At 34.7% G+C, this 25,105-nt stretch overlaps 1 protein-coding gene across 2 annotated transcripts in view; it reads left to right on the top strand.

Annotated features, from left to right (window-relative positions):
* Window positions 1–835: 835 nt before the first annotated feature.
* LOC129261833 (sodium/potassium/calcium exchanger 1-like) overlaps window positions 836–25,105 on the top strand; it is a 57,075-nt gene continuing 32,805 nt past the window's right edge. The window contains exons 1-2 of one of the 2 annotated variants that reach the window (XM_064099767.1): window positions 836–919; window positions 3,869–5,299. In XM_064099767.1, the coding sequence (XP_063955837.1) occupies window positions 4,448–5,299 (852 nt within the window). In that variant the 5' untranslated portion in view covers window positions 836–919; window positions 3,869–4,447. Of the gene's footprint in view, window positions 920–1,134; window positions 1,267–3,868; window positions 5,300–25,105 lie in introns of those variants that run through there. The other variant, XM_064099768.1, reaches the window with a different exon arrangement.

The raw sequence follows: 25,105 nt of genomic DNA, 5'->3' as shown, positions 1-25,105 counted from the left end.
TTATTTTTGAAAAAGGGCACTTTTCATTTTGAAAAAAGACATTTTTTCCTTCGAGGAATTTTAGAGGGCGCGTGCCCCCTGCCCCCTCCTTCCGCCGCCCCTGCAAACCTGTTTCAAATTTCAGGATCACAATCAAACAATATTAACAACAGTAATTAGTCAGTAACTATTAAAATATATCAGGGCAGATAAATTAGCAGCATGTAGGCTAGCTGAATATATTACCAGACTTTAATGATTGGGAAAGCAGGGTGTCATTTCATTAAGAAAAATAAAGGCAAACATTATTTTAAGTATGTTTAAACATGATTTTAACATCATTAAATTGATTTTGTGAAGTGAATTTATTTTTATGACAATTATGGGAATAAAAGGGATTAGAATGCTTAATTAGAAACTGCATGTTAAAAGCCTATATCAATTTAATTTGCGTATGTCCATTTCCTGTACGTACTTTCTAGGCACAGTTTAGAATCCATTGTTAAATATAATACGCAGGAAGTTCCTATACCGTATAAACTTTACTGGTGGTATATGCGGTATATATGCGGTATATTAAAATCATAGACCTATACAATTTACTTCTGTCGCTCAGCAGTCATAAATTGGTTAAAATCAAGTTTAGTCTAGGCCTACTGGTATATTGGACGGGACAGTTTCTTCTTCTTTCTACTGTACATTCGGCGGGACATTCGGCACCAAAATATGGAAGGAAGCTTGGAGCTCAGCTTTTGGAGTCTGGTATTGGTAATGTCAAAGTATATGATGGGTACCGGTACTGTACTTTGCGCGCCCCGCCTTTCATGCGCCGTACCCGTACGTACATATGCGGATATCTGGCTGGATCGATGTGATCATGCGCTATGCATGAGGGAACTTGAAAAGGCGGGGTCACAGATGGTTAACTTTTTAGGTACTGGTAAGAGAAAAAGATACACTATCGCTCATTACTACTTGAACTAGGACCTACGTAGATCTAGATTTATTCATATACCGGTACTCTATATCAGATTTTGTAGGCTGCAAAGTCGGATAGTCCTAATTACGCCAGAGAAAGCGAACAAAGTCAAAGCAAAAACAAAAAAGGTGATCCCGGTAGTACCGGTACCGTACCGATACGGTACCAAAACAAACCAAAGCGGACTGCAACGGCGCTGGCATATACCGTATACTGTGCGCGTTGCCTGCTCGCTCGACCGGCGACGGATATTCGGACTACGGTTTTAGGCAAAACAATGTCCAACTTAGTGTCTATTGTAACTACATGTAGGGATCCTATTTTCGTATTAAAACATTAACACAGCCATAGATCTTATTGCGGTGGCTAACTTAGAGCTATCTTTAAACTAAAGTAAAACATTTTTTAAATACCGTATCTCTGTGACATGTACCAGTAGTAACGGTACCGGGCGGTAGAGTCTAACTTTTACCTATTTTTTTAGTTTTAAATTTAAGTTAGGCCTAGTCAGTGTTAACGTTAGAGTCTAACTTAAGTTAGCTACATCTAGTCTATAATGTTAGATCTACTGTTTATAGATTTAGGCCTAGTCAGTGTTTACTTTAACGTTAGTTTAGTGTACTGTTAGTGTTAGACCTGGGCCCTGGCTATAGTCTATAGAGACTAGAGTCTCATAAAGTTGACAATAGATATAGATTATGTGTCTTCTTCTTCTTCTTCTCTATAAGTACAGGCCACCGTCTGGCGTATTGTCGTACTGTGTCAATCCGGGGGGGGGGGGATATATATTATCCCCCTTAATGAAGCAAGTATGATCATGAACTTCATAATAATATTTTTATTACAATTATTAATATTACTAGGCCTAGATCTTTAGTAATTAATAATGATGGTAACAATAACAACAAGAAGAAGAATAATTAATTTATAATAAGGATGATAATCATGGTGACTGATGGTAGTGATGGTTATCATACATGTATTTTGGTGTTTCCGTAAATAAGGGATTTGTTCATCAATCACGTATAGGGTTGGGGTGGGGATATACCTCCCCTTTTCAGGCGGGGGATTGCGTGTGTTTTCACCCGGCCCTCTCCCAATAATTTGCGTTCGAACATATTTACGATAAATGATATGACAAGTATATAGAGTACACACTGACGGATCGTAACGGTAACATTGATTGTCGTATATACGCTTGCATGATACCATCATTTTTTTCTCTCTCTGAAAATGTATATTATTGAATGAAACCTTTCCTTCAAGAAGATATCATTAGAAACAGATAGATAGGGAATTAAATGAAAAAAAAACCATGATAAAATAGAATGACGTGTTCAATTGATGTTTTTATACATGACAATATCTTTTTAAAACTTAACCCTCCTGCAACCGGTTACACTTCGTAATTCCGAAGGTACTTTATTCCGAAGGTTCGTAATTCCGAAAATTGTCTATACCTCGATGTTAGTTAATCCGAAAACGTAAAAGGGTTCTTTAATCCGAACATTTGTGGCGTTATTCCGAAGGTGCGTTATTCCAAAGGTTCGATAATCCGAAACGAAATAAGGTTCGTTGTTCCGAAGGTTCGTTAATCCGAAAACAAAATAAGGTTCTTTGTTCCGAAGGTTCGTTTGTCCGAAAACGAAATTAGGTTCGTTAATCATTTGGTTTTTGGACTTACGAACCTTCGGAATTTCGAACCTCATTTCGTTTTCGGATTAACGAACCTTCGGAATTACGAGCCTCACTTCGTTTTCGGACTAACGAACCTTCGGAATTACGAACCTTCGGAATAACGAAGCTTCGGAATTACAAATGTATGCGCCTGCAACCAAGCACTTTCGGAATTTGAATGTCACTTCATTTTTTGTAAGTATTCTTTATACAGATTAATAATGTAAAATAAATGGAGAACATAATTAATGTAAAATAAATGGAGAACATAATTTATAATTTTGTACGCTGAGTTCATACACTGGTAATACGCACTATGTCAGAAATCAAGACTAGTTTTGCTACCAATTTCCTGTCCTTTGGTGAAGCCGGTCATTAACTGCCTTCAAATACATCGTCATGGCAACAAAGCTTCAGGCTGTCAAAATAGTAGTAGGCATTGTGATTGTATTGTGAGTGTTTACTTTGCTATCAGTCTGTATCAAATAGACTGTAATGAAACAGGCTCTAGCGTTACTGTGGTAATGATGCAACATACAATGTATAGTGTTTTCTGTTTGATTTGTACACATGCATGAAGTCTCTAATTGATTAAAATGGCTTATTTATTTTCTTCTTTTCCTTTATAATCTTTACTGATTTTTATCATCTTCGGTACCATTCTTTTTCCTTCTTCTTCTTCTTCTTCTCCTTCCTCTTTAATACATGCATGCAATTCCACCTACAGCATTCATGATAATGAGTTGTCTGTTTATAATTATTACCTTGTCATTCATTCAAACTTGCCATTATTTTTGCTATGGAATATGTGGATTTGAGTGTGTTTCATACCATTGTTGAACAAAGGAACAAAATATTGTGCAAAACAAAACAAATAATTAAAAAACAACTATCAAATGATACTAGTTAATGCTTTTGACCAACATAAAGTAGATTCTTAAAATAAGATTGATGCACAACAAAGGATGTACATATAATGTCATGTGCAAAAGTTGTACTATGTATTGTTTCAAGAAGAGAATATTTGCAGAACAAATCATATCTTAGATTCTGTATTTTTCAGTCTGAATTTATTCTGATGAAATAATGCTTGAGACTTTTACATTTGTTTCCGCATCCTAATTGCTGAAGTTGCATACAATACATTGTATCAAATTGAATTATGTATAATTTCTTTCAGCTGAATTAATTATTGATATTTGGAGGTATCTATTTTTGTTTTCATTTTATTAGATTGCTGACTACTGCCCCTGGAAGTTATAAAGATATCCTCTACTGAGGGCAGCAAACATCATTGGATGGTGTCAGATAAAGCAGTGATGTCACCCATGTGATAATAATGAGTATCGGTGTTGGCAGGCAAGCTTCGTAAGAGACAGGTTAGAATCATCTGAGCGGGCTCACCATAACGACAGGCAAGGCAAGCCGGAGGGCATGTATGCAGCAATAGAGAGAGCTTCACAGAGCTAAAATGTCAACATGACACCACATCTCGTGCTGCCATCCAGTTCCAGCCACCTCCAACTGAATGCGCTTTGGCAAAACTTTGTGTGAAGCGGCATTCATTAATTACAAACGGACATATACAGGGATATTCAGTTACCTGGACTTCGGTGATATCACAGTGAAGGATCATTTAATTCATAGGCATTGACAAGAAATCTACTGGTTGTTGACTGCTGTGTCGCGCAATGCTATGTGAATGGTGTTGACAAGTGTGTGTTTTTTTATACAGTTGATTTGAGAAGCTTCCAAGACAGGATAATGTGTTCCTCTATATGATCTAGAGTAGATGTGAAAATAATCACAACAATGAAGCACATTGGTCACTATATGCGGTCCAGGACTCGATGGGCAAGACTCTTAGTCCTCTGTTCAGCCTTTGTGATAGGAGGGATATGCCATTTCTATTTCAACTTCGATCAAGTGTTCTGGAACTCTTGCAGCAAGATCCCGCGGCTAAAGAGCGGTGACAGTCATATTCACATTGATGAAACATGGCAACATTCGGGGCACTCAAGGCACTTATTACAGACAAATCTTACGGGGGAACCATCTACAGACCAAGGAACGGAATCAACGACGGCAAGGATGAATGTGACAACTACTGCTCAAACTAATGGAATCTATCCTTTAGATATTTTTTCAGTAGAACAGAAGAAAAATGGCGCAATCGTACTTCACATCATTTTAATGGTCTACATGTTTGTCGCGCTCGCCATTGTCTGTGATGAGTTCTTTGTGCCTGCGCTAAGCGTCATCACGGATAAACTCAGCTTGTCGGACGATGTTGCCGGTGCCACTTTCATGGCCGCCGGAGGAAGCGCCCCGGAACTTTTCACCAGCCTCATTGGGGTCTTCATTGCACAGAGCGATGTTGGTGTGGGGACAATCGTTGGTTCCGCCGTCTTCAACATTCTTTTCGTCATTGGGATGTGTGCAACTTTCAGTAAAGGAGTTCTTTCATTAACATGGTGGCCTCTTTTCAGAGATTGTTTGTTTTATTCTATCAGTCTGTCCTTGTTACTATACTCCTTTTCAGACACACGCATAGAGTGGTATGAGTCCTTGTGCCTACTTCTCATATACATTTTATATGTCCTCTTCATGAAGTTCAATGTGCCCATCGAGCGCTGGGTCAAGTCAAGACTTCTACGGAAAAAAGTTAGTGCAATTAAAGAGGTAAGTTTTCTCCTGCAATTCCTCATTCTCCTCTTTCTGGTACATATTTATTACATGAGTAATGCTCCCCAGGGAGTGTAGAATGTTTGGAAACTATTGTAGCATTGAATCTTGAAGTCCTCTATATCATGTTAGTCCCATATTATAAATGAGTGGTATTTTTTACTGTTTAAACTTCTACAATTATATTCTAAATCCTTTACGTGATACTGAAATTATAATAAAAAAAAAAAAAAATGGCATTCAAGAATGTTACTTTGACTCTAGCGTTGTGAATTCACATTAATTGATTTCCTTTTTGGCTAGACCTTTAACCAAATGAAGCTTTTTTTATAGCACTGTGTGATGAGGAAGCTTTGAAAATCAAATATACATAAAACAATGTATCTGGTGGGTGAACTTTTCAAATAATTTATATGTGTACCTTTAAGATAATGCTTCTTTTTCTTCCACTATCTCCTTCCTTGCTCATCCCTCCACCCCCCCCCTTTCTGGCTCATATGAGCTCATATTCTGCATCTTGATATATCCTTCTTTTTTCCTCCCCTTGCTTTTATTGTCTTTTAAGAATTATCAATGTATGTTCCATGTATAAATGCATGCAAATCATTCATTAATGAGTACATGTATGGTCATAATAATTATTCAAAATTTATCTTCATTAATGTTTCCTATCTTTCATTGCATTTATGCCTGTAATTCAAAATTATTGTTATTCAAGATTTATTGAACAACATCGTGTCACATGCTAATGTAATGCTCTTTTACATGTACATGTAATTCACTGTTGTACTATGGTATTACACTCTACATACATGTAATTCAACTTTACCATGGCCCAAAGACTTTCCCCCTACACCTCAAGCAACTTAAATCAGACTTTCAACCTTAATGCTGTCTCCTATCCTATTGGTTAATACCTGGACCCTGTAAACACAAATATTTGCAGTTAGCCATAAATTTCATACAGTGATTTTGATTGGCTGATTGTGGGTGTGTTGAACAATATGTGTTTGCAACACCGAATCTGATTGGGTATTGCAAGTTTTGCAGTTGACAACCACTTTCATGATACAGACCCTTGAAAGTGTGGTAGTGGAATATAATTGTTCTGGCCTATCTTTGTTCAGACGTCAACACTATATAACGATATAATGTTTTTTTAGCAATGTCTTGTGAAGATTTTAAATTATCGATCTCACAAACTTATGAATTGAATTATAAAAAATACAGTGACAATCATAGCGGAACCCAATAAAACAATACAACGCATCTGTGGAAAATCTGCAAATCAATTTTATTCACATCAGGGAATAATTTTCCTGGTATCCCATCGCAATTCGCTCCACATTTTTTGAAGACTGCTATGCATAAAGTCTTTTGTATAGCATATTTTTACATAGGACTGTACATTGCTTTGTTGAGAGAGCTTTTCTCTTATGACCAAAAATGCTATTCAAATTTGTAAAGCAAAATTATTCCCTGACAGTGATTCCAGTGTTTACAAGATTTTATCTGCATACTACAGTGTGTGTATGGAACCTTTAATACATTTTCTTTAAGGTTCATGATTTCTCCAATTGTTTTGTATACCCGTATGTCAACAAAGAACACAGAATCTAGTATTAAAACAAAGAACTTTCATTTTAAAAACAAATTGGTTACTCTATAATAAACTTAAATAATTTTATCACCACTATTGACATTTACTCTCTTTTTGCTCCAAACCACAATGTTACCTTCTTGGAGCGAGTCATTTTCGTCTTTTTAAAGAAATTGCACTTTACTGAAATAGGTGACAAAATTTATAAAATCTATAGACACCTGGAACTAACATTACAGCTGCTGTAGTTGAACTTTGAAGCATTATTAGAATACAGGTCTGTCTTTTGACTACCGTGCCTGAATATAATATAACAACAGAGTGACGTTTTCATCTATTATGAAGTATATTCTGAGAGGACACAAACTGTCCAGTAATTTGCTATTCCATTTACGTTTACTCATTAGGTGGTCTGGTGGTCTATGACAGATCACCTATTGATTTCGCCAGAATTTTCTTTATTCTTTATTCTTTATTCTTTATTTATTTTTATTTCTTCCGTACACTTTTTTGTACACACGTTCACTCGAAATCGACATGGTCAATTTCCTTCAAATTTCTGTCAGTCATCAAGCCCTATGATTTCAAGTAAAATCAACTTTTTCAAGGTCATCAGATCATGATGACGTCATCCAGGCGCCATTTTGTAAAATCACATTGCCGATCATATCTCCATTATCAATTATCAAAAATTAATCAAATTAACATCACATCAACTTCAGGTCAAGGGTCAACAGGTCATGTCATCAAAGGTCACCTGGAGGTCACGACGCGCGCGTACGCGCTCGTCAAATTTTTAAAATGCTCAAAATCACTTTTTGACCAAAGTAAAGTACGTTTCAGGTCATTTTAAGCAATTCAAAAATTTGCGCACGCACAGGTATGCGCGCGTGTTTCCGCGCGTAACGCCTTCAACGCAACGCAGAAACGCATTTTTTTTTATATCATTGCATTGATAATATAATTCTGAGCAATTTGATACCTTGATCAACCTTCTACGACCATTAATAATGAAATTAACACCCGTTAAAGTTTGCAGCACGTGTGCGCGCGAGCTCTTACTATAGGCCATATATGGGCAAAAACATGCCTATTAAAAATTCACTGTAGCTCTTTAAATAGTCCGTTGACCCCCAATTTTTTTTCATATATCGATAAAGTATGAGTTGTAGATTTGATTTCATGTCACCATCGTCCCTCAATTTGATCATGACGTCATCAAAATTGCGCCTAAACTGAAAATTTCATTTTTTCAAAAATGACGTCATCAAATTTATGCAAATTTGATCATAAGTCCGTGAATATTGATTATTTTTCGCCCAGATTTCGATATTTTGTAGTTTAGAATGTACTCTTTCTCGTCAGTTGACATGAATTTTCATTTTGAAAAATGCATCATGGTGTAAAATTGCGTTGAAAAGAGGCATGTCATTTTTCCTCATTTTACGTGTAATCTCTATGGGACATGACTTTTTCTCAAAACTAGATTCTACATTCCTCTATTTCGTGAGCTATATCTCCATTTTCTTTTGTCAGTTATCTCTGAGCTTTGAATATGATGTAACTGAGATTCTCAGCTTTCGTAAAAGTGCCCTCCATTTTTTGATCAGATGCCGGGATCATGCCCGTTTTTCGCTTGCAAAATTGGATATGCAATTCTCAAATTTGCTTACGTGTAATCTCTATGGGAACGTGTAACCTCTATGGGGAATATCGTGGCTCAATGGATAACGCACTTGACTTGAGTTCTCGGGGGCGCAGGTTCGAGTCCTGGGGGTGAACAAGATGATTTTTTTTTCATTTTTTTTTTCTTTTTACCACCTCGTATATGATCCTTTATGGTATTTAAAAGGTATGAAAGTTAAAATTTAGCAAGATTAAACAGATTATAATTACTATTTTCATATCACATGTATTTTCATATATCAAAGAGACCCTTTTCACAGTTCTTTATCATCTCCCGACTTTCACAAGTATTCCATCCATAATGAACATTCCGTTGTCATCATGAAGATCATATTGATCTGCTTGAACATGGTAATAGTGATCATGATGGCGAGAATAAGGACAGACCACCTAATTCGTCCGCATGACGAATTAAAATCTAGTTACTCATTAAATTCTGCCGGTGTATTTAATTTTTTCTCAACCTACTGTACATAAAGTGTATGGAAACCCAAATCTATACACCATTTTTTATGAAGCCACTTTTTAAATCAACTGAAAATTAATAAACTCAGATACTGTATTTTTTAGATTAGGATATTATATTGATTGCAAGTTTATGATGTTTTTCAAAATGTTTTTATTCTGATAACATTATATTTTAAACATACGGGTATAAGAATCAAACATCCACGATGCCATAACAAAACTCTAGGAAAGTGAACATTGTTTTCAAATGATCATTTAATTCTTTTTGTCATTCATGCCTTAAAGGGAAACCTTGAACATACAATTTAATATTTTTCACTCCAATTATTCTTAATTTGCAAATGAATATATAAACAGAATGAAATTTGTAACAGTAACAGTGATCTTTTGAAGCACGTTTCATATCAAATAGAAAATGACGTGCATCTACTATGTAAAAGTATTTGTTCAGATATGAATATGAAGGGGGATACATGTATAGAGGCTGTAGAACTTTGTGCAATTCTTTGTTAATATTAGCATGTAGAAGTGGGACCGCATCAGCACACGTCTGAATGACCAAAGCAGTGGTGTAGAAAACTCTGATGGGGGAATGAATTAAAGAGGTATAGCATATCGAGGGAGGAAAAAAAGAATAAGATGCCTGGAGGTAAAAGACAGACTCATATGAATACTGCTTTTTTAGTTTGCAAATGAGACAGGAAAGGCAGTGGGTTTCACTCGTCAAGCTTGTCGGTGGTGGTCGCCTGCACGACGTGCCGGGAAAGCGAATACAACGTTGGTAATATGAGCGGTTTGATCACTGTCGGAAAGCAAAACAATCCCTCTCGTTGGAGGGATTTGGATTGATGATAAGGTGCCAGATATAATGGGAGAGGGTTTTCTTTCACCAAAGTCAAAATGCAGCACATGCTTTTTAGGTTAATCTTGTTTAGAGGATCGAATCAGAGACACCCACCCACTCACACATTCACCCACTTCTCTCTCCGTTCCCTCCTTTTTTTAAGGGGGGGGGTGGGTTGGGGATACTCACTTTCTTTTTAAGAATTCAATGTTTGTCATTTATTGCCTTCTGTACTTCGTCCTCCTTTAATATTCCCATATCTATTTTACGGTGAACGGAGGCAAATCCACCAACCACATGTGTGTTCTCTCATTGACTGTGTCTCATAAATAGCTACTTTTTAGTCTCAAAATATACCAATTCTTTTATTAAGAAAGCTGTTGATAATACAGAGAATGAAATGCCTATGATATTAGTTGTACGGGGAACAAAAAAAAATTTGAGAGGAAATTAGGTGTTTGTTTTAATAACGCTATAGCTACTTGATGATATGATATTAATGCAGTATGAATGTATTGAGCAGTGAATTAGTGTGCTATTATTAAAGTGGGCTTATATTACAAGACTACACTGTTCAGAATGTTGCATAATGGGTAGGAACCTGGCCAGATTTGGGTAGTTCAGGACTTGAGGTGATGCTATACCACACTTCTGGTTCGCATTTGCTTTTGAAATGTAAAATCTCTCTCGGGGGTACTGTATGTCTTGACTTTTCAAAAAAAAAATGGAAGAAATATTATACAAACTTAGGTGATACACAGTAGAATCAAGCAGCCAATGTCAATTGCATGCAGAAATTGGCAGTCCTGCATTGAAGGTTGGTACAAAAATCGGTAAGAAGAAAATTATAAAAATGGAAAATGGAAAAAGGTCATTTACAGTGCAGATACATAAACACACCTTCTTTCATTATTTGCAAAAGCATAGCAGGAAAGTCTGCACTATAAGATTATTCAAGTGTGTTACGTGATATCAGCATTCATCTGTTAAATTTTATTTCTTGTTGTGTAATCTTGGGTAAACCATCTTATCATTTGTTCTATATAGTCTTTATGTTGTGTAACCTTAGTTAAACCATCTTATCATTTATTCCTGGCTTGCTGGAATAGTCCCTCTGACATCTTAAATGGAATCATATACACATCAAGATCTTTCACAAAGCCATATTTCGTGTTACCTTGGTGACACGATTATAAGGCGTAACTTACTCGCAGCCGACATATACGTGTTCATTGTTCTGCTGGAGAAATGACTCGGCCAGAGCTGAATGCTTGATGGTCATGTGTGAGTGGGGGGATGCATATAGTTCTGGGTCTCATAATAACAAATGCACAGTTTCTATCACACATTTACCATCAGCCAATCAGATTGAAGGATTTCAGTAGCTTTTAACCGCTATTGTAAAATTATAACAAGTTTTATGAAATGGTCCTTTGGCCTCCCCCAAATACATGTACTTGAAAAGCTGATCGGTACAGTTTTGAGATATGAGTTATAATAATTGATATCACCCAAAAAACTATGCATGTACATTAGGGCAAAAAATATTTATATATAATGCAGGGATATATAAGTGAATGACATGCCCATCACAGTATATGTACATGTAAGCCTGTCTTTGCATATTTTTTATAAACTCATTCTACATTAATGCAATTTCAGAAGTTAGCACTTGCTCATTTTAATCTACATGTACTACCCTTACCTAGAAATTTTTGACTTGATAAATATAAATTATGATTGACACTATTCAAAATGTAGCTTTGCCTTTTACTTTTATGAAGAGGAATTGTTTAAATGAAGCTTTATTTAGTTGTACATTAGACTATACATTGTATATATTTTTGATAAAAGAACATGAATTAAAAAAATAATAATTTCATTATTTTTTTCTTGTACAGTATATCCAACTATTAACAGTCCTACCAAAGATAAGCACTGCAAAATTAAATTGAAACAAAACTACAATCACAGAACATTGAGAACAACACTTCCAGCTTTCAATAATGTGTCCAAAACTATGTGAGATGGTATTGGAAAATGACAAATACTCATACTGTTTCTCCTTTTTTCATACTTAATCATACTTTATTCATTGAAGAGGTACTCCAATTGTGAGTTGTGAGTACTGATACTTGACAACGTCCAGGGCCGGGGTACTTGAGTTGGAATACAGGAATCACGTTGGACACCCCGTGATATACACCATGTGAATTTATTTGTTCTCAAAGGCCGAATCCTTGAATGTGATTTTGAAGCTATGGATTGAAACCATGGTTTATGTATATTTATGGTTATCTATGCATTTAGTCTTTTATTATACTAGTACATGTACATTCAAATCAATTTGCATTAAACAGTGGGTGCAAACTCAAGCAACAATATGCATGTACATGTAACAGGGCCCTGTGAGAAGAGCCTGAATCCATTTTTGGACCCTTTCTCTATTTAAGCACTGTGATTAAAATTAGGTGAAATTCATACATGTATAGAATCTGTACAAAAACTTGTTTTACTTTTTAGACTACAAATTTTAAGCCAATGTAATCAAGCCATATGAATGTAGAGGAAAATGAAAAGGAAGCTTTTTTGAATAAAATTCATCATCAGTTGAAAACTTAAATGTACATGCACTGGCTATGACAGGGAGGTTGTTTTAAAATGTTATTAGTTTCACATGAATTTACAGTATGAATTCTGATCTTTGTACATGTATAAGTGTCAATTGGTACTGTTTGGTACTAATTATGCATTGTAGCCTTATTTTCTACCTTCTTTTTTTCTTTCCTGTTTTTTTCTAGTCTTTTTAAATGTTGTAATCACCTGTAATAGTTATTTCCTAAATCTCCTTGAATTACTCAATATTGTAATTTGATCTGGTTTGTGATAAAATCACTTTATTAAAAAAATAATACCTAAAATTTTGTGTAAATTCCACACTTTACCACTTTCTACCAAGGCGTTATTTGGGTACCCGGGCTGGTAGGTTGCTGAAGCCTTTGTAATTGTAGTATGCCCAGCAAATGAATCTTGGAACTCTTGTTGGAATGCTCCCCAGGGAGTGGAGAAAGTGTTTATATACTGTGCGGCATGCATGTACATGTAGCAGGATCCGATAACTGGGTTAATGCTACGTAATTACAATTTAAAGCGCTTAAAAACAGCAAGTATTAAAGCACTATGTAATTGAAAGTATTATTATTATTATATATTAATATTATTATTAAACCTTTTGCTTAAGAATGTGCAATATTCAATGTGCAATGTGCAGCATGGCAGCTCAGTGGTAGAGCGTCCGCCTCATAAACGGGAGGTCGTGGGTTCGATCCTCGGCTGAGTCATACCAAAGACTTATAAAAATGGGATCTTCTGCCTTTTTGCTAGGCGCTCAGCATTTAGATTGGAGAAGGGTAATAATAACATTATTATGTTATACAGGGCCAGCTGGTAGAGCAGTTTTCTAACTGAAGTGGCTACCCTGGGTAAATAAAACATTATTATTATTATCTCGTGATTAAATCACTCATGACCAAAGAAGTATACAATGTACCTACTATAAACTCTTTGCCTATTAGAACCAGGTGGTCCATCTACACAAAACCTATCAGTATGACGGAATCTAGAGGTCGATAGGTTGTTGAAAGTTGTTTTGTTAAGTATGAATGTGTGAATCTTAATCTGTAGGTATTATCTTCACGAGGCTTAATAAGCATCTATGATTTAACATGGTAAATAAGAATCAAAACTGATAATTTATTACATACTGAACAGTGAACAAAATAAGAATGAAAAGAGATTTTACACTTTCTTGTTCAAATATTCTTCTTAAATTGAGCAGTGTTTAGGATGTTTTTGATATTTTCCTGCTGAAATGTTTGCTCAATCAGAGCCTACATGTATTTTTTAATAGAAAAATCAATTATCATCAATTTTCAAAATTGTATTGTAATCCTACTTTGAAGATATGTTAACTATATTTTATTGATTCCAAAATAATGTTTCTTGTGGGGGAACAGTATTGAAGCATGCACGTATATCCTGTGCAGTGATTTTTATTCTGTTAAAGAGAGAAGAATACATTGGCCTTGTGTGTAAATACATGTACCATGGCAGACCTCTTTTAGCAGTGTCATTTGTCAGAAAAGGCCAACCTTCCTGCCTTTGAAATGTCAGATCTCTTTCCCAGCACGGCACTCAACTTTTCGTCTCTTTGTAATATGATTATCTCGACAGCTAGGTGTCATTCCCTTTCGTTTTATCTCAAGAGCTTAAAAGAGTGGTTACAAGTCTTTTATAGCAATTCTCTCGTTGCCCCCTCTCCCCCATATTTCCACTTCATATTTGTACTTTGACGTTCATTGTCAAAAACCCTGTACAGACATAATAAATCTATATGGATGCTTTTCCTGGTTTTAGATGGCCATTTGAGCCATATGGTAAAAAATGATTTTTTTTTGCATTTAACTTTTTACAAATGACAACGGCACTTCAAAACCTAAATAAAATGCAATTCATATGCGCCATCTGTTTGCCTTCCATTGCTGTTTGATTACTTACATGTATTAAGAGATTGGCTTTGCTTTACATGGCAAGCACAGTCCCAACTCCCAAGTGGTATGTGTAGGTTGCTCTAATAGTAATAGCAAAGATAATGAATTCAGAGCTCGTTATTAAACTGTTTGGATGGCCAATTACTAGTATCCTTTCTGTAGATTGCATTATAGGCTTGTATTTTTTAGTATTCACTATGACAATTTAATATACTGTATATTGTTCAGTTCACTCAGAGAAAGGTAAAGTAGTAATTACATGTACATTGAAAGACTCAACATAAAGTTATTGTAATGATATTATCAGGTGCTGATAATCTTGTTGCCTATTCAATGGCACACTATATATTACCCCGGAGCCCTGTAGCTCCAGCTGCTGAAGGCATTCTGTGCATTCAAGGAATTAATCTTGCTGGATCCAATCACCTAACCTGGGTTGAGTGCAGCACAATTGGGGGAAATTTCTCGCTGATAGAGATTACGCCACGACTGGGATTTGAATCCATGACCCTCTGTTTCTGATGTGCATCAGAACCACTATAGACCACAATGCTCTACAAAGTACATATTACGCTCTTTATTTCACATATTATACTGTAGCATCAAAAAGTAGAGAAAAGTTATCAGAAATGACAACACAAAACTAGAAGTGGGTCAGACTGTAATCTACATGAGATATGAAAACACTTTTTTGATTTGATTTATTGTTTGCTTCTGCAATAATATCAGTTGTATTCTATACATTATCATAACATAACAAACATAATATATTGATTACTGTTTTGGCATGAATCGAAGAAAAACAGTCCTAAAAATATCACCTCAAATAGAAATGACCTACGACCAAATCATTATAACATTCACAATTTACAAGAGAAAGATTGTCATCATATTAAGCACATTGCTTGAAAAAATGACAAATCAGGATTAATCTGAATGGAAATATCTGTTCATAATTTGAATAATGGACTTGTCGATTATAAGGATGAGGATGATGCACCTGGAAATGGTGAAAATGAAGGTCAAGAAGATGATAATGATCATGATAGCATTACTGGTGGTGATTGAATTGAATGAAGACCGATTTCATGGTAAACTGAAACATTAACACATGTATGTATGTGGTATCATACACAGTGCTGCCAATTAGTAGGACTTTGCCCTGCTTTTATAGGATTTTTAAGGGGAAAGTGGCACTAAATAGGGTTTTTTCCCCTAGATTTAGGATTTTTGACATTTTTAAGAACTAAGAACAATGAATTTTTTGTATGTTTTTCAAAATTTTAAAGAAAAGTATCATTGTAGGCTTGAAATAAGGATTAAAATTAACAATAAAGATTGATAAATATGCATGCACTCTAAAAACTATGGTGTTACGATTGACACCATATGATGCCCCTAGAACACCACACCCTGAGGTGTTAAATTACAGCCTTGAGACTGAGCTTAGCACTAAAGAATGCAAAAGTACATAATTTCTTATGCTCTCTATTTCACATATATAGCAAAAAAAAATAGAGGAAAGTTTTATCAGGAATGATGATGAGCACAAAACTAGATCATTGAAATGCCTTTTAAACAGAAGTGGGTCAGACTAATCTAAATATATATGAAAAGACTATATGGTATCATATGGTGTTCCAATTGACACCATACATGTATTACGTTCCTATAGTACCATACCCTGAGGTGTTAAAATAACACCCTAGAGATTGAACATAGCACCAAAGAACGTTTAAGTACCTTATTTTCAGGTATTATGTAACCATTTGTTGGTCCTGTGTACTCTACATGAGGTATGAAAACGTTCTTTTTTTATGTGGTATCATATGCTATAAAAGTAGGGTGTTAGTTACGATTGCCACCATATGATGTACCTAGAGGATACACCTGGAGGTGTTAAAATAACACTCTAGAGACTGAACATAATACAAAAGTGTAAAGTAGTGTTGAAATATCACCTGTAGATGTTGGACTATCAAGCACAAACACTTTGAGGTGTTAAGAATTACACTCTAGAGACTGAACATAACACAAAAGTGTAAAAGTAGTGTTGAAATACTACCCGGAGGTGTTGGACTATTAAGCACAAAATAATTAACACTGGAGTAAAATGACTGGTGTGCTCCTCTGTATATACACCAATCAACACCATGTTTTAAATGCCACCGCACTCCTTATCACTGGTTCATAATCTGATTTTGGAACAAACTTTCTGAAATGTGAATGAAAAGCCTCTTTTTATTTGAGGTTCAAATTAGCTGACAGAATGTTAATACAAATTTGGATGATTGCAAGCCTTTATTTTTTAGTAAAGGCCAAATTGGTTTCAGATCGTAGCCAACTGTATGATTGCTATGACATTATGACTACTGTAGATATTAAATTTGCTTTTATTTAAATAAGGGTGGTAGCAAAGTCACAGATTCTTAACATATCTAGGTAGGCCTATTCGTACAATGATTTAGAACATTACTCATTAAGATATGTCTCAATATAAGCTTCAAATTCGGCAACGTTTTATTCCATATTGGGTCGCTGACCAATCGTAAGGTGTGCGGTGACCTTAAAGGGATGGTCTGGGCTGAAAGTATGTATAGCTTAATAAATAGAGTAGAATTCACTGAGCAAAACACCAAAAATTTCATCAAAATCGGATAACAAATAACAAAGTGATTGAATTTTAAAGTTTAGCAATATTTTGTGAAAACAGTCGTCATGAATATTCATTAGGTGGGCTGATGATGTCACATGTCCAGTTGTTCTTTTGTATTTTATTATGTGAAATTAAGTCAATTCAATTTTTTTCCTCCAAGAACTAGAAAAAGTGGATTGATAACTGATTTAGTGCATTAGATATTTATTGCTGCAATTTATTTCATTATAAGGAGACAAATTATTCACACAAGTATGAAATAATGAAAAAAATATGATTTTATGTAATAACATAAGAAAACGGAAAGTGGAGATGTGACATTATCAGCCCACCTAATGAATATTCATGACAACTGTTTTCACAAAATACTGCTAAATTTTAAACTTTAATAATTTTATCATTTGTTATCCGATTTTGATGAAATTTTTGTCATTTTGCTCAGTGAATTCTACTCTATGTATTAAGATGTAAATATTTTCATCCCGGACCATCCCTTTAAGAGTCAGAAAGAAGTATGCAGCATGGATAAAGACTACTCTTTTCACTTTATACTATTAGAATGGTCTCAATGCATACACTTTAATTTTCATGGATTTCAAATGAATCAAGATTATTAGCTGTTTATAATGACCAATTAAATGTAGATTTAATTTTGAATATTTAAATTCAAATTAATTAATCTACATTTGAAAAAATTACACTTTTCTTTAATCTACATATAAATCAAGATTTTGACTGGTCGCAGCCGATCTAAATTATTTTTGAACGCCTGTTGTCGATTTCTAACCACATTGGAACCTTCCAAGGAAATATCAACAGAACAAAACAAATATTTTTTGTTTGTTTTTACGATTTCTTGTATGTTTTCACATAGTAATTGTCGTAATGATGCGTAGGTGAATGGTTTTTTAAGCAACCTTGTTAGGAACCTAATCAGGCTTATTTTTATCTACATCTAGGACATAAAAGGGCAAGGAGAACTCTTTGTTTTTCTTGTATTTTTTCACATAGAAACCCTCATAATGATGCGTAGGATGAAGGTTTTCATGTATTTCTTTTAACATTACTTTTTGAAAGGAAAGTGGATAGAGTTAGTACATCCTACATGTAGGAAATTTTAGCCAGAGGATTTCTTTGTCTTTATATTTCTTGTATGTTTTCACATAGAAACCGTCATAATGATGCGTAGGTGATTGGGTGTTTCTTTTAACATTACTTTCTGAAAGTAACCTTTATAGAAATACATAATATTCTAAATCAGGCTTATTTTCATCTACATGTAGAACAGGGGTTCTCAAACTACGGCCCGCGGGCCGGATCCGGCCCGCTGAGCTTCTCAATCCGGCCCGTGAGACTCTGCTTTTAAAAAAATGAATAATCAATCACATATATCGTTAATGTCACAATATTATGTCTCAATATGATTACATTGTGTGTCCATGCAACCATTATAAAAGTAATGACAGTCAAATAAATTTTACTTTAAAGGAGAATGAAACCCTTGAAACCAGCTGAATCCATATCAAAGAGAAAAATCAAAGAAACGTATTGTTGAAAGTTTGAGGAAGATTGAATGAATAATAAGAAAGTTATGAGCATTCGAATATTGAGATCACTAGTGCCATGTAGATCCTCCCAACGGCAATGCGACCAAGATCTGTGATGTCACACACGTACAACTCCCTCATTACTTTAGTACTTATTTCACTTATATTCTCACTTTTATAGAGTCTATATCACAAGGTGAGGTGTTCTCTTTATGATATGACAAGTACAGAGGTTTCACAACATTATATCATTGATGAATCGTTTGTCATATGATTAGAATGAGCAAAAAGAGATGTTTTGGGGTATATTTTCAGTGTCCAAATGGGAGAGTTGTACGTGTGTGACATCACAGATCTTGGTCGCATTGCCAATGGGAGGATCTCCATAGCATTAGTGATCTCGACATTCAAATGCTCATAACTCTTTTATTGCTAGTCCTATTTTCTCAAAGTTTTGTTGATCTTATTCTTTGATTTTTCTGCTTTCACAAAAGCTAACTTGCTCCAAGAGTTTCATTCTCCTTTAAAACAGAGTTCACTGAGTCATTTCTGTTTATTTGCTGTTATGAGAGATCGTAAGTAACTTGAATACACGGATGGTATCCCACAATTGGGATTTTTTTTCCTGAAATGTTAAGTTTACTCTGTGAATACCTTATGATTTCATATGTTCTTGTGACTGTTATACATTTTGATGTCATCACTCATAGGCCTTCTTAGGCCGGCCGTCGGTTTTGACGGGTGTGATTTTTTAATAAAGAATAAAACTAAACTAAACTACATGGTCGTACGCAGTTTGAAATCTAGATTTTCTTATCACAAATTTCCTTGTTGACCATAGTAGATTGCTAAACAAATGAATACCCTCTCGCGATTATTTCGATCCGTAATAATGAACTAATTAGTATTACTAACATTTATTTTACTGAAAATCTTCACAAAGAGTGCACGAAATATTTTATTTCACTTTAGAAAAAGTGAAATAAACAAAAACACCCCAATGACAAGATCGGTCGCTTCGCGCCCTCGCTTTAAAATTTGTATGCGTCTTCCCCCCGACCCCCTGGAAAAAAAATTGCATACGGCCATGTCTACATACAGGTGCAAAAGTGCATTTTCCACAATGAGCATTTTAAAGAAATACTGGAGCCCCTGCACATTTTACCCTTTGACTTCGGCTGGCAATCAAGGTTTAAGCAACTTGTTGCTGACAGATTGTGTCACTAGTTTCCCACTGAAAGTGGCACACATAGAAGAAACTGGCGTACTGTGAAGACATACACAAAATCAAGGAGAAAGAAAAAAAAACAGATAGGAAAAAGGGTAAGATATGACTTTTTTTTTTAATATATAGATTTTGAGATTAAAAAGGTAAAAAATGTTGCTCGCTCACTTCGCTCTCTCGGGACTTTTAAGAAACTTTACCACATGCGCTATGACATGTTGTGTCCCCCTCAATTTTGTGTAGGTCTCATTTTCTCTGGCCCTTTCAGGCTTCATTAGAGTCCCATCTGGCCCTTCAAGGAAAAAGTTTGAGAACCCCTGATGTAGAACATGTAATGTCAAAGAGAACTCTTTGGTTTTCTTGTATGTTTTCACATATAGAAACCTTCATCGTGATGCGTACGTGCGTTTGTATTTAACCAGACTTTTTGAAAGGAACCTTGTGAGGAATACATAATCAGGCTTATTTTTATCTACATATAGATAGACATGAAATGGTTAGAAGATTTATTTGTTTTTCTTGTATGTTTTAAGATAGAGAAACCCTCATAATGATGCGTAAGTGCATATGTGCATTGCTTTGAGCCATACTTTTCGAAAGGAAACTGGATAGTGTTAGTATTTCCTACTTGTAGGAAATACCAGCCATAAGATTTCTTTGTCTTTGCTACATGTATTTCTTGTATGTTTTCACATAGAAACCGTCATAATGATGCGTAGGTGTATTTTTTAATATTTTTTTTCTTATAAAGGAAATGGGATATATAGAGCCCATTTGGTCCAATGATATCCGAATGTACATCTTTACTCCATACTTCAACGTTCAGAGGTACAGGGAAAGCAGTAATCAAATGATTAGAACATGCATTCTATCAAATCTAATAAGAGACGGGAGATGATGCTTAGATACCCAAGATGTCGTCTTATGAAGAGGATGCCATCATTGGAGGGGATTCTTTCATAAGATTATTTGAAAATCTTCATCCTCCATCTTATGCTTCATTTAGCAAGTAGGGCTGGATAGAAGAAGCTTATGGCCGTAAGAGGATTACAGCAGCATTCGGAGGAATATTATAATTCCTTCTCAATTCTTTTATAATCATCTGTTGTTGCTGCAGATGTTAAAGGCACTGTTTGTATAATCAACATCAGGGGCAGATCCAGGATTTTCCAAAGGGGGGGCTTATTTTCCCTACAAGAAAAAAAAAGGGTCCTCAACTGTATGAACAACAAATTCCCATTTAATATATTTGCTGTGACTCTGAAAGGGGGGCACACTTGTTTATGAACGCCTTATTTACATTAAAAATATTGACTATGGATCTGAAAGGGGGGGGGGTCCCTAGATCTGCCAATGATCAACATGTATAAAAAGTTGTAATATTTTGTACAAATATACATGTCTTAAAAAAGATATGCTATTTTAAAATATATAATAAAAAATATATAATATTTTGAATTTTTGGCTCCCCATAATTTTAGCACAGAGTTAGACCATGCTCTAAGTTAAACCTGACTTCAGAATACAGGCCAAAGCGTCCTTTCCACCAGGGATAGTACAGTCAAAGTAACAATACAGAGTTAAACTATCACAAAGATTGGGAACTGAGGTGAACAAGAGTCTCTGGCTTTATATGAAATGGAATAAAGGGGCTTGCTATTTAATGCAAAGCATTTTAAAGGTAGAAACCAGTAGTTGCAAAAAATTTTTTATTTCATGAGAAAGTCTTTTAAATCAGGGTTGATTGTCAAAATATTATCATACATCTGTTTCTGGTACATTGATGTAAACTTATCTTTGTAAAATTATGAAATCTTAGGTCAAAATCGATAATTCTGATGATCACCTACATGTACACAGAAAAGCCTATGTGGGACAATGTAGTAATATTGCTTCGAAAAATACCTGACATTTGATGGAATTCCGTGCTTATTTTGCTCATTTCTCAGCAATTATACATTTTCTTCCAGAGATATTTGGCACATATTTTTTATTTATACATACAAACACTTTGGTGGTAATTTCATAGGATTCTGTTCGAACTCATTTTGAGATCGTTATCACTACTGGTGCCCGTTTCATAAAGCTGTTCGTAAGTTAAGAGCAACTTTAAGAACGACTGGTGATCCTTATGCACTAAATCATCGTCAATGAACATTTTGGTGTATACCATTCACCACAAGAAAGGATCACCAGTCGTTCTTAAAGTCGCTCTTAACTTACGAACAGCTTTATGAAACACCCACCAGGTATTTATCTTTAAATAACAAATCCAGGTGGGATCTCCCTGCCTAGAAGAAGTGACCAATGCAGTAAAAGAGAACAGAGCAGCACATTGATACCTTGGTTAGATCTTGGTTTCTGGATAGGCCTACATCAGTAAAATCATCTCTACTTCTTGGACAGTTATCCCATGCATGCATGTCCTGCAGATTGGATGTTTAGCAGGAGGGCCCCTGACTTCCTTTGTTTCAGCATTTTGAAATAAAAACGCTTACAGGTCATACATATAACAACTCGTCGCCCTGTGGAATTGAATACCTTTGATTCTTATAATGTAATTTCTATAATTATTCTCTTCAAATTTCTAATCAGCCCTTTTCTCATTGATGCTTTGTACTTTTAGATGTAGTATTCTCGCTGATAAGTACCAGAAGAAATGAAAGAAGAAAAAAAAGCTCTGAGCTTGAAATCAAATTAATGAAATAGAAGGCTTTTTATTATTTCACTGCCGCCAGTTGCGATTGCTTCACAAGGTTGGTTTTTTACACAGAGATATTAGAAATGGCAATATTTCTTCACTGTCCAATATAATATCACATGAAAAAAAATAGATACATGTCATTTGCTTGTAACTCCTTGCTCAAAAAAAAGGGAAAAAAGGAGGCATTTTTATCTTTAATGGTTTTTATGACCATCATATATCATGAGCAGGATCTACATGTTGTACAGGTTTGAACTGTGATCTATTTACTTTAGCTAAATATACCCCATTTCATGCTGAATATATATCCTAGTCTTGTCAAAAAATATCTTTAATTTTTATGGCCAATGCATTACAACGTATTTGCCTGGCACCAGATATAAGGTCTGCGGATTACGCAAGCAGGTATGGTAAACATTCATGTACATAAAGAATGATTAATTATGGTACATAAAAAATGATTAATCAGGATACAAGTATTCGTATTATGGAATCTGTGTATGATTGATAGAGGCACTTCAAACTGTCTGAAGTAGAAAAAAAAATAAGTGGTTTATTTTCATAAGATGAGTCACTTTGAAACCTGACATGTTTGCGATATTTGAGTAATATCAATTCCCCATGCTTGTTGGTTTGCAAAATGGTGTGCAAAGGACCATGGTGTTTATTTTTGTAAAGATTATATTACATTTAAATATAAGATAAAATCCTACAGTGTACCATGTTATTTGCAGCCATTGTCAATCAAGGTATTTTCTAAAGTATTAGATAAAAAAGGCTGCAGGTCTTTTATATTTTTGTTTAATTGTAGATATTTATCCACCACCCAAGAAAAATAAATAAATGTAGATCTTTTCAGAAAAGCACACTTTTTAGAACAGTTTTTAACATTCTGTAAGCTTTTAAGGTTCCTTTACTCTTAAATGAACAACAAAAATGTACAAGAAAGATAGTAAATCCAGATCCCCTTCATTTATTCCTAAACTGCTGTCAGTCTAGTTTTCATTCAACAGAAGAAAAAAATACACATGTCAATTTATGGTCCTTATGTATTTCCATTCTCAGAAAAAGTCATATCTATATTCCACTTACAATATACACATGCATCTCTGATCCACAATATTGTATAATTTTTTTGGGATGTCTTTAGTACATGTACATGTACATACCTCAATCAGATTAAAGCAAAATAGTCTATCATGTAAAATAATTAATATTCTATTACAAATATAACTTTTCAAAATCTATGATGTAACATCAACAGCAATTTATTATAAAAATAGGCCTATAAGCTTATAGATCTATATAATAATGGTCATAACCATTTACCACTAGAGATGAATTTATGTTTTGCCCATCTAGTATTTTGTGTAGAGGCATTTCCAGATGCGTCTGCCAGTCCTGTACCATTTGAAACTGTAATTTTACAGTAGTCTGCATGCACAGACTCATATTTGATATTTCAAACCAATTATTCCATGTCTAGAATGAAGACTAGTCAGCAAAGGCTCTGTCTGTGTCTAATACATGTAAGAGCCAGCCACAGTACATAGTGAATCTACATGTAGTCTCACTACTTCAGACTCTGCATTATGCTTTGTATACACTGTATATAAAATTTATTTCTCGCTTGTCATATTTTGAGGAGCCCTAAATATACAAGCTTTGCTTTTCAGTGGGATCCTCCATTTTCACAAATTATAAATCACAAATCCTTTACACATGATTATTACTTATAACATGTCTTTTTCAAGTTGATTTTATGACCTTGGTATATTTTTTTATGATGTTGACTTGTTATGATTGTATTTATTTGATTTATATTTTGTTGAAAATGAAATAAATAATATGATATATGAAATGCACTATGCGAGTTGTGAAACCATTGAGGGTCTGTGCCAGCAGACTAATTTAACAAGTTTGCTTTTGTAACCACAAGGAGCTAGTTGGCCTACTTCATCCTTATATGAATTTGGGATTTTCCTATCACTTCTGTTTTATCATCATCGGTCCCTGTAGATTCATTTTTCATTCTTTATGCTGTCATATTCAATAATTGTAACAATTTACACTGATATGAATTCAAGATGCACTCCTGTAGTCCGATACTCGATAAAATATCTCAACATCTGGAAAAGGATTATGGGTAATTTACCACCCACTGTCCTGTAGAATCAATTTAATTTTTCGACAAAAAGAACAAAGGAAAAGGTGCAGTAATTTAGAAATAGCATTTTCTTCCCATTTTATCAGGAGTTTCTGCATTTATTATTGAATCAAAATACAAAGTGTGATTTTAATTTCCAGACTCTCCTTGAAAAACTATGACAAAATAGATACCGATTGAAATCAAATGTAAAATAGTAGAAAATGGAAGTGCTTGGTGTTACAGATAGACCCTGCTCATACATTATTTTAAATCCTTTAAATAAAATTATGCATCTCAAATCAGATTGATAATTGAATTGAAATAAATTGAGAGTCAATCTTGTTTTAATCTACATG

Source organism: Lytechinus pictus, chromosome 5 (assembly GCF_037042905.1).
Source record: "Lytechinus pictus isolate F3 Inbred chromosome 5, Lp3.0, whole genome shotgun sequence".
Classification (NCBI taxonomy): Eukaryota; Metazoa; Echinodermata; class Echinoidea; order Temnopleuroida; family Toxopneustidae; genus Lytechinus; species Lytechinus pictus.
This window is presented reverse-complemented; position numbering and strand designations above follow the sequence as displayed.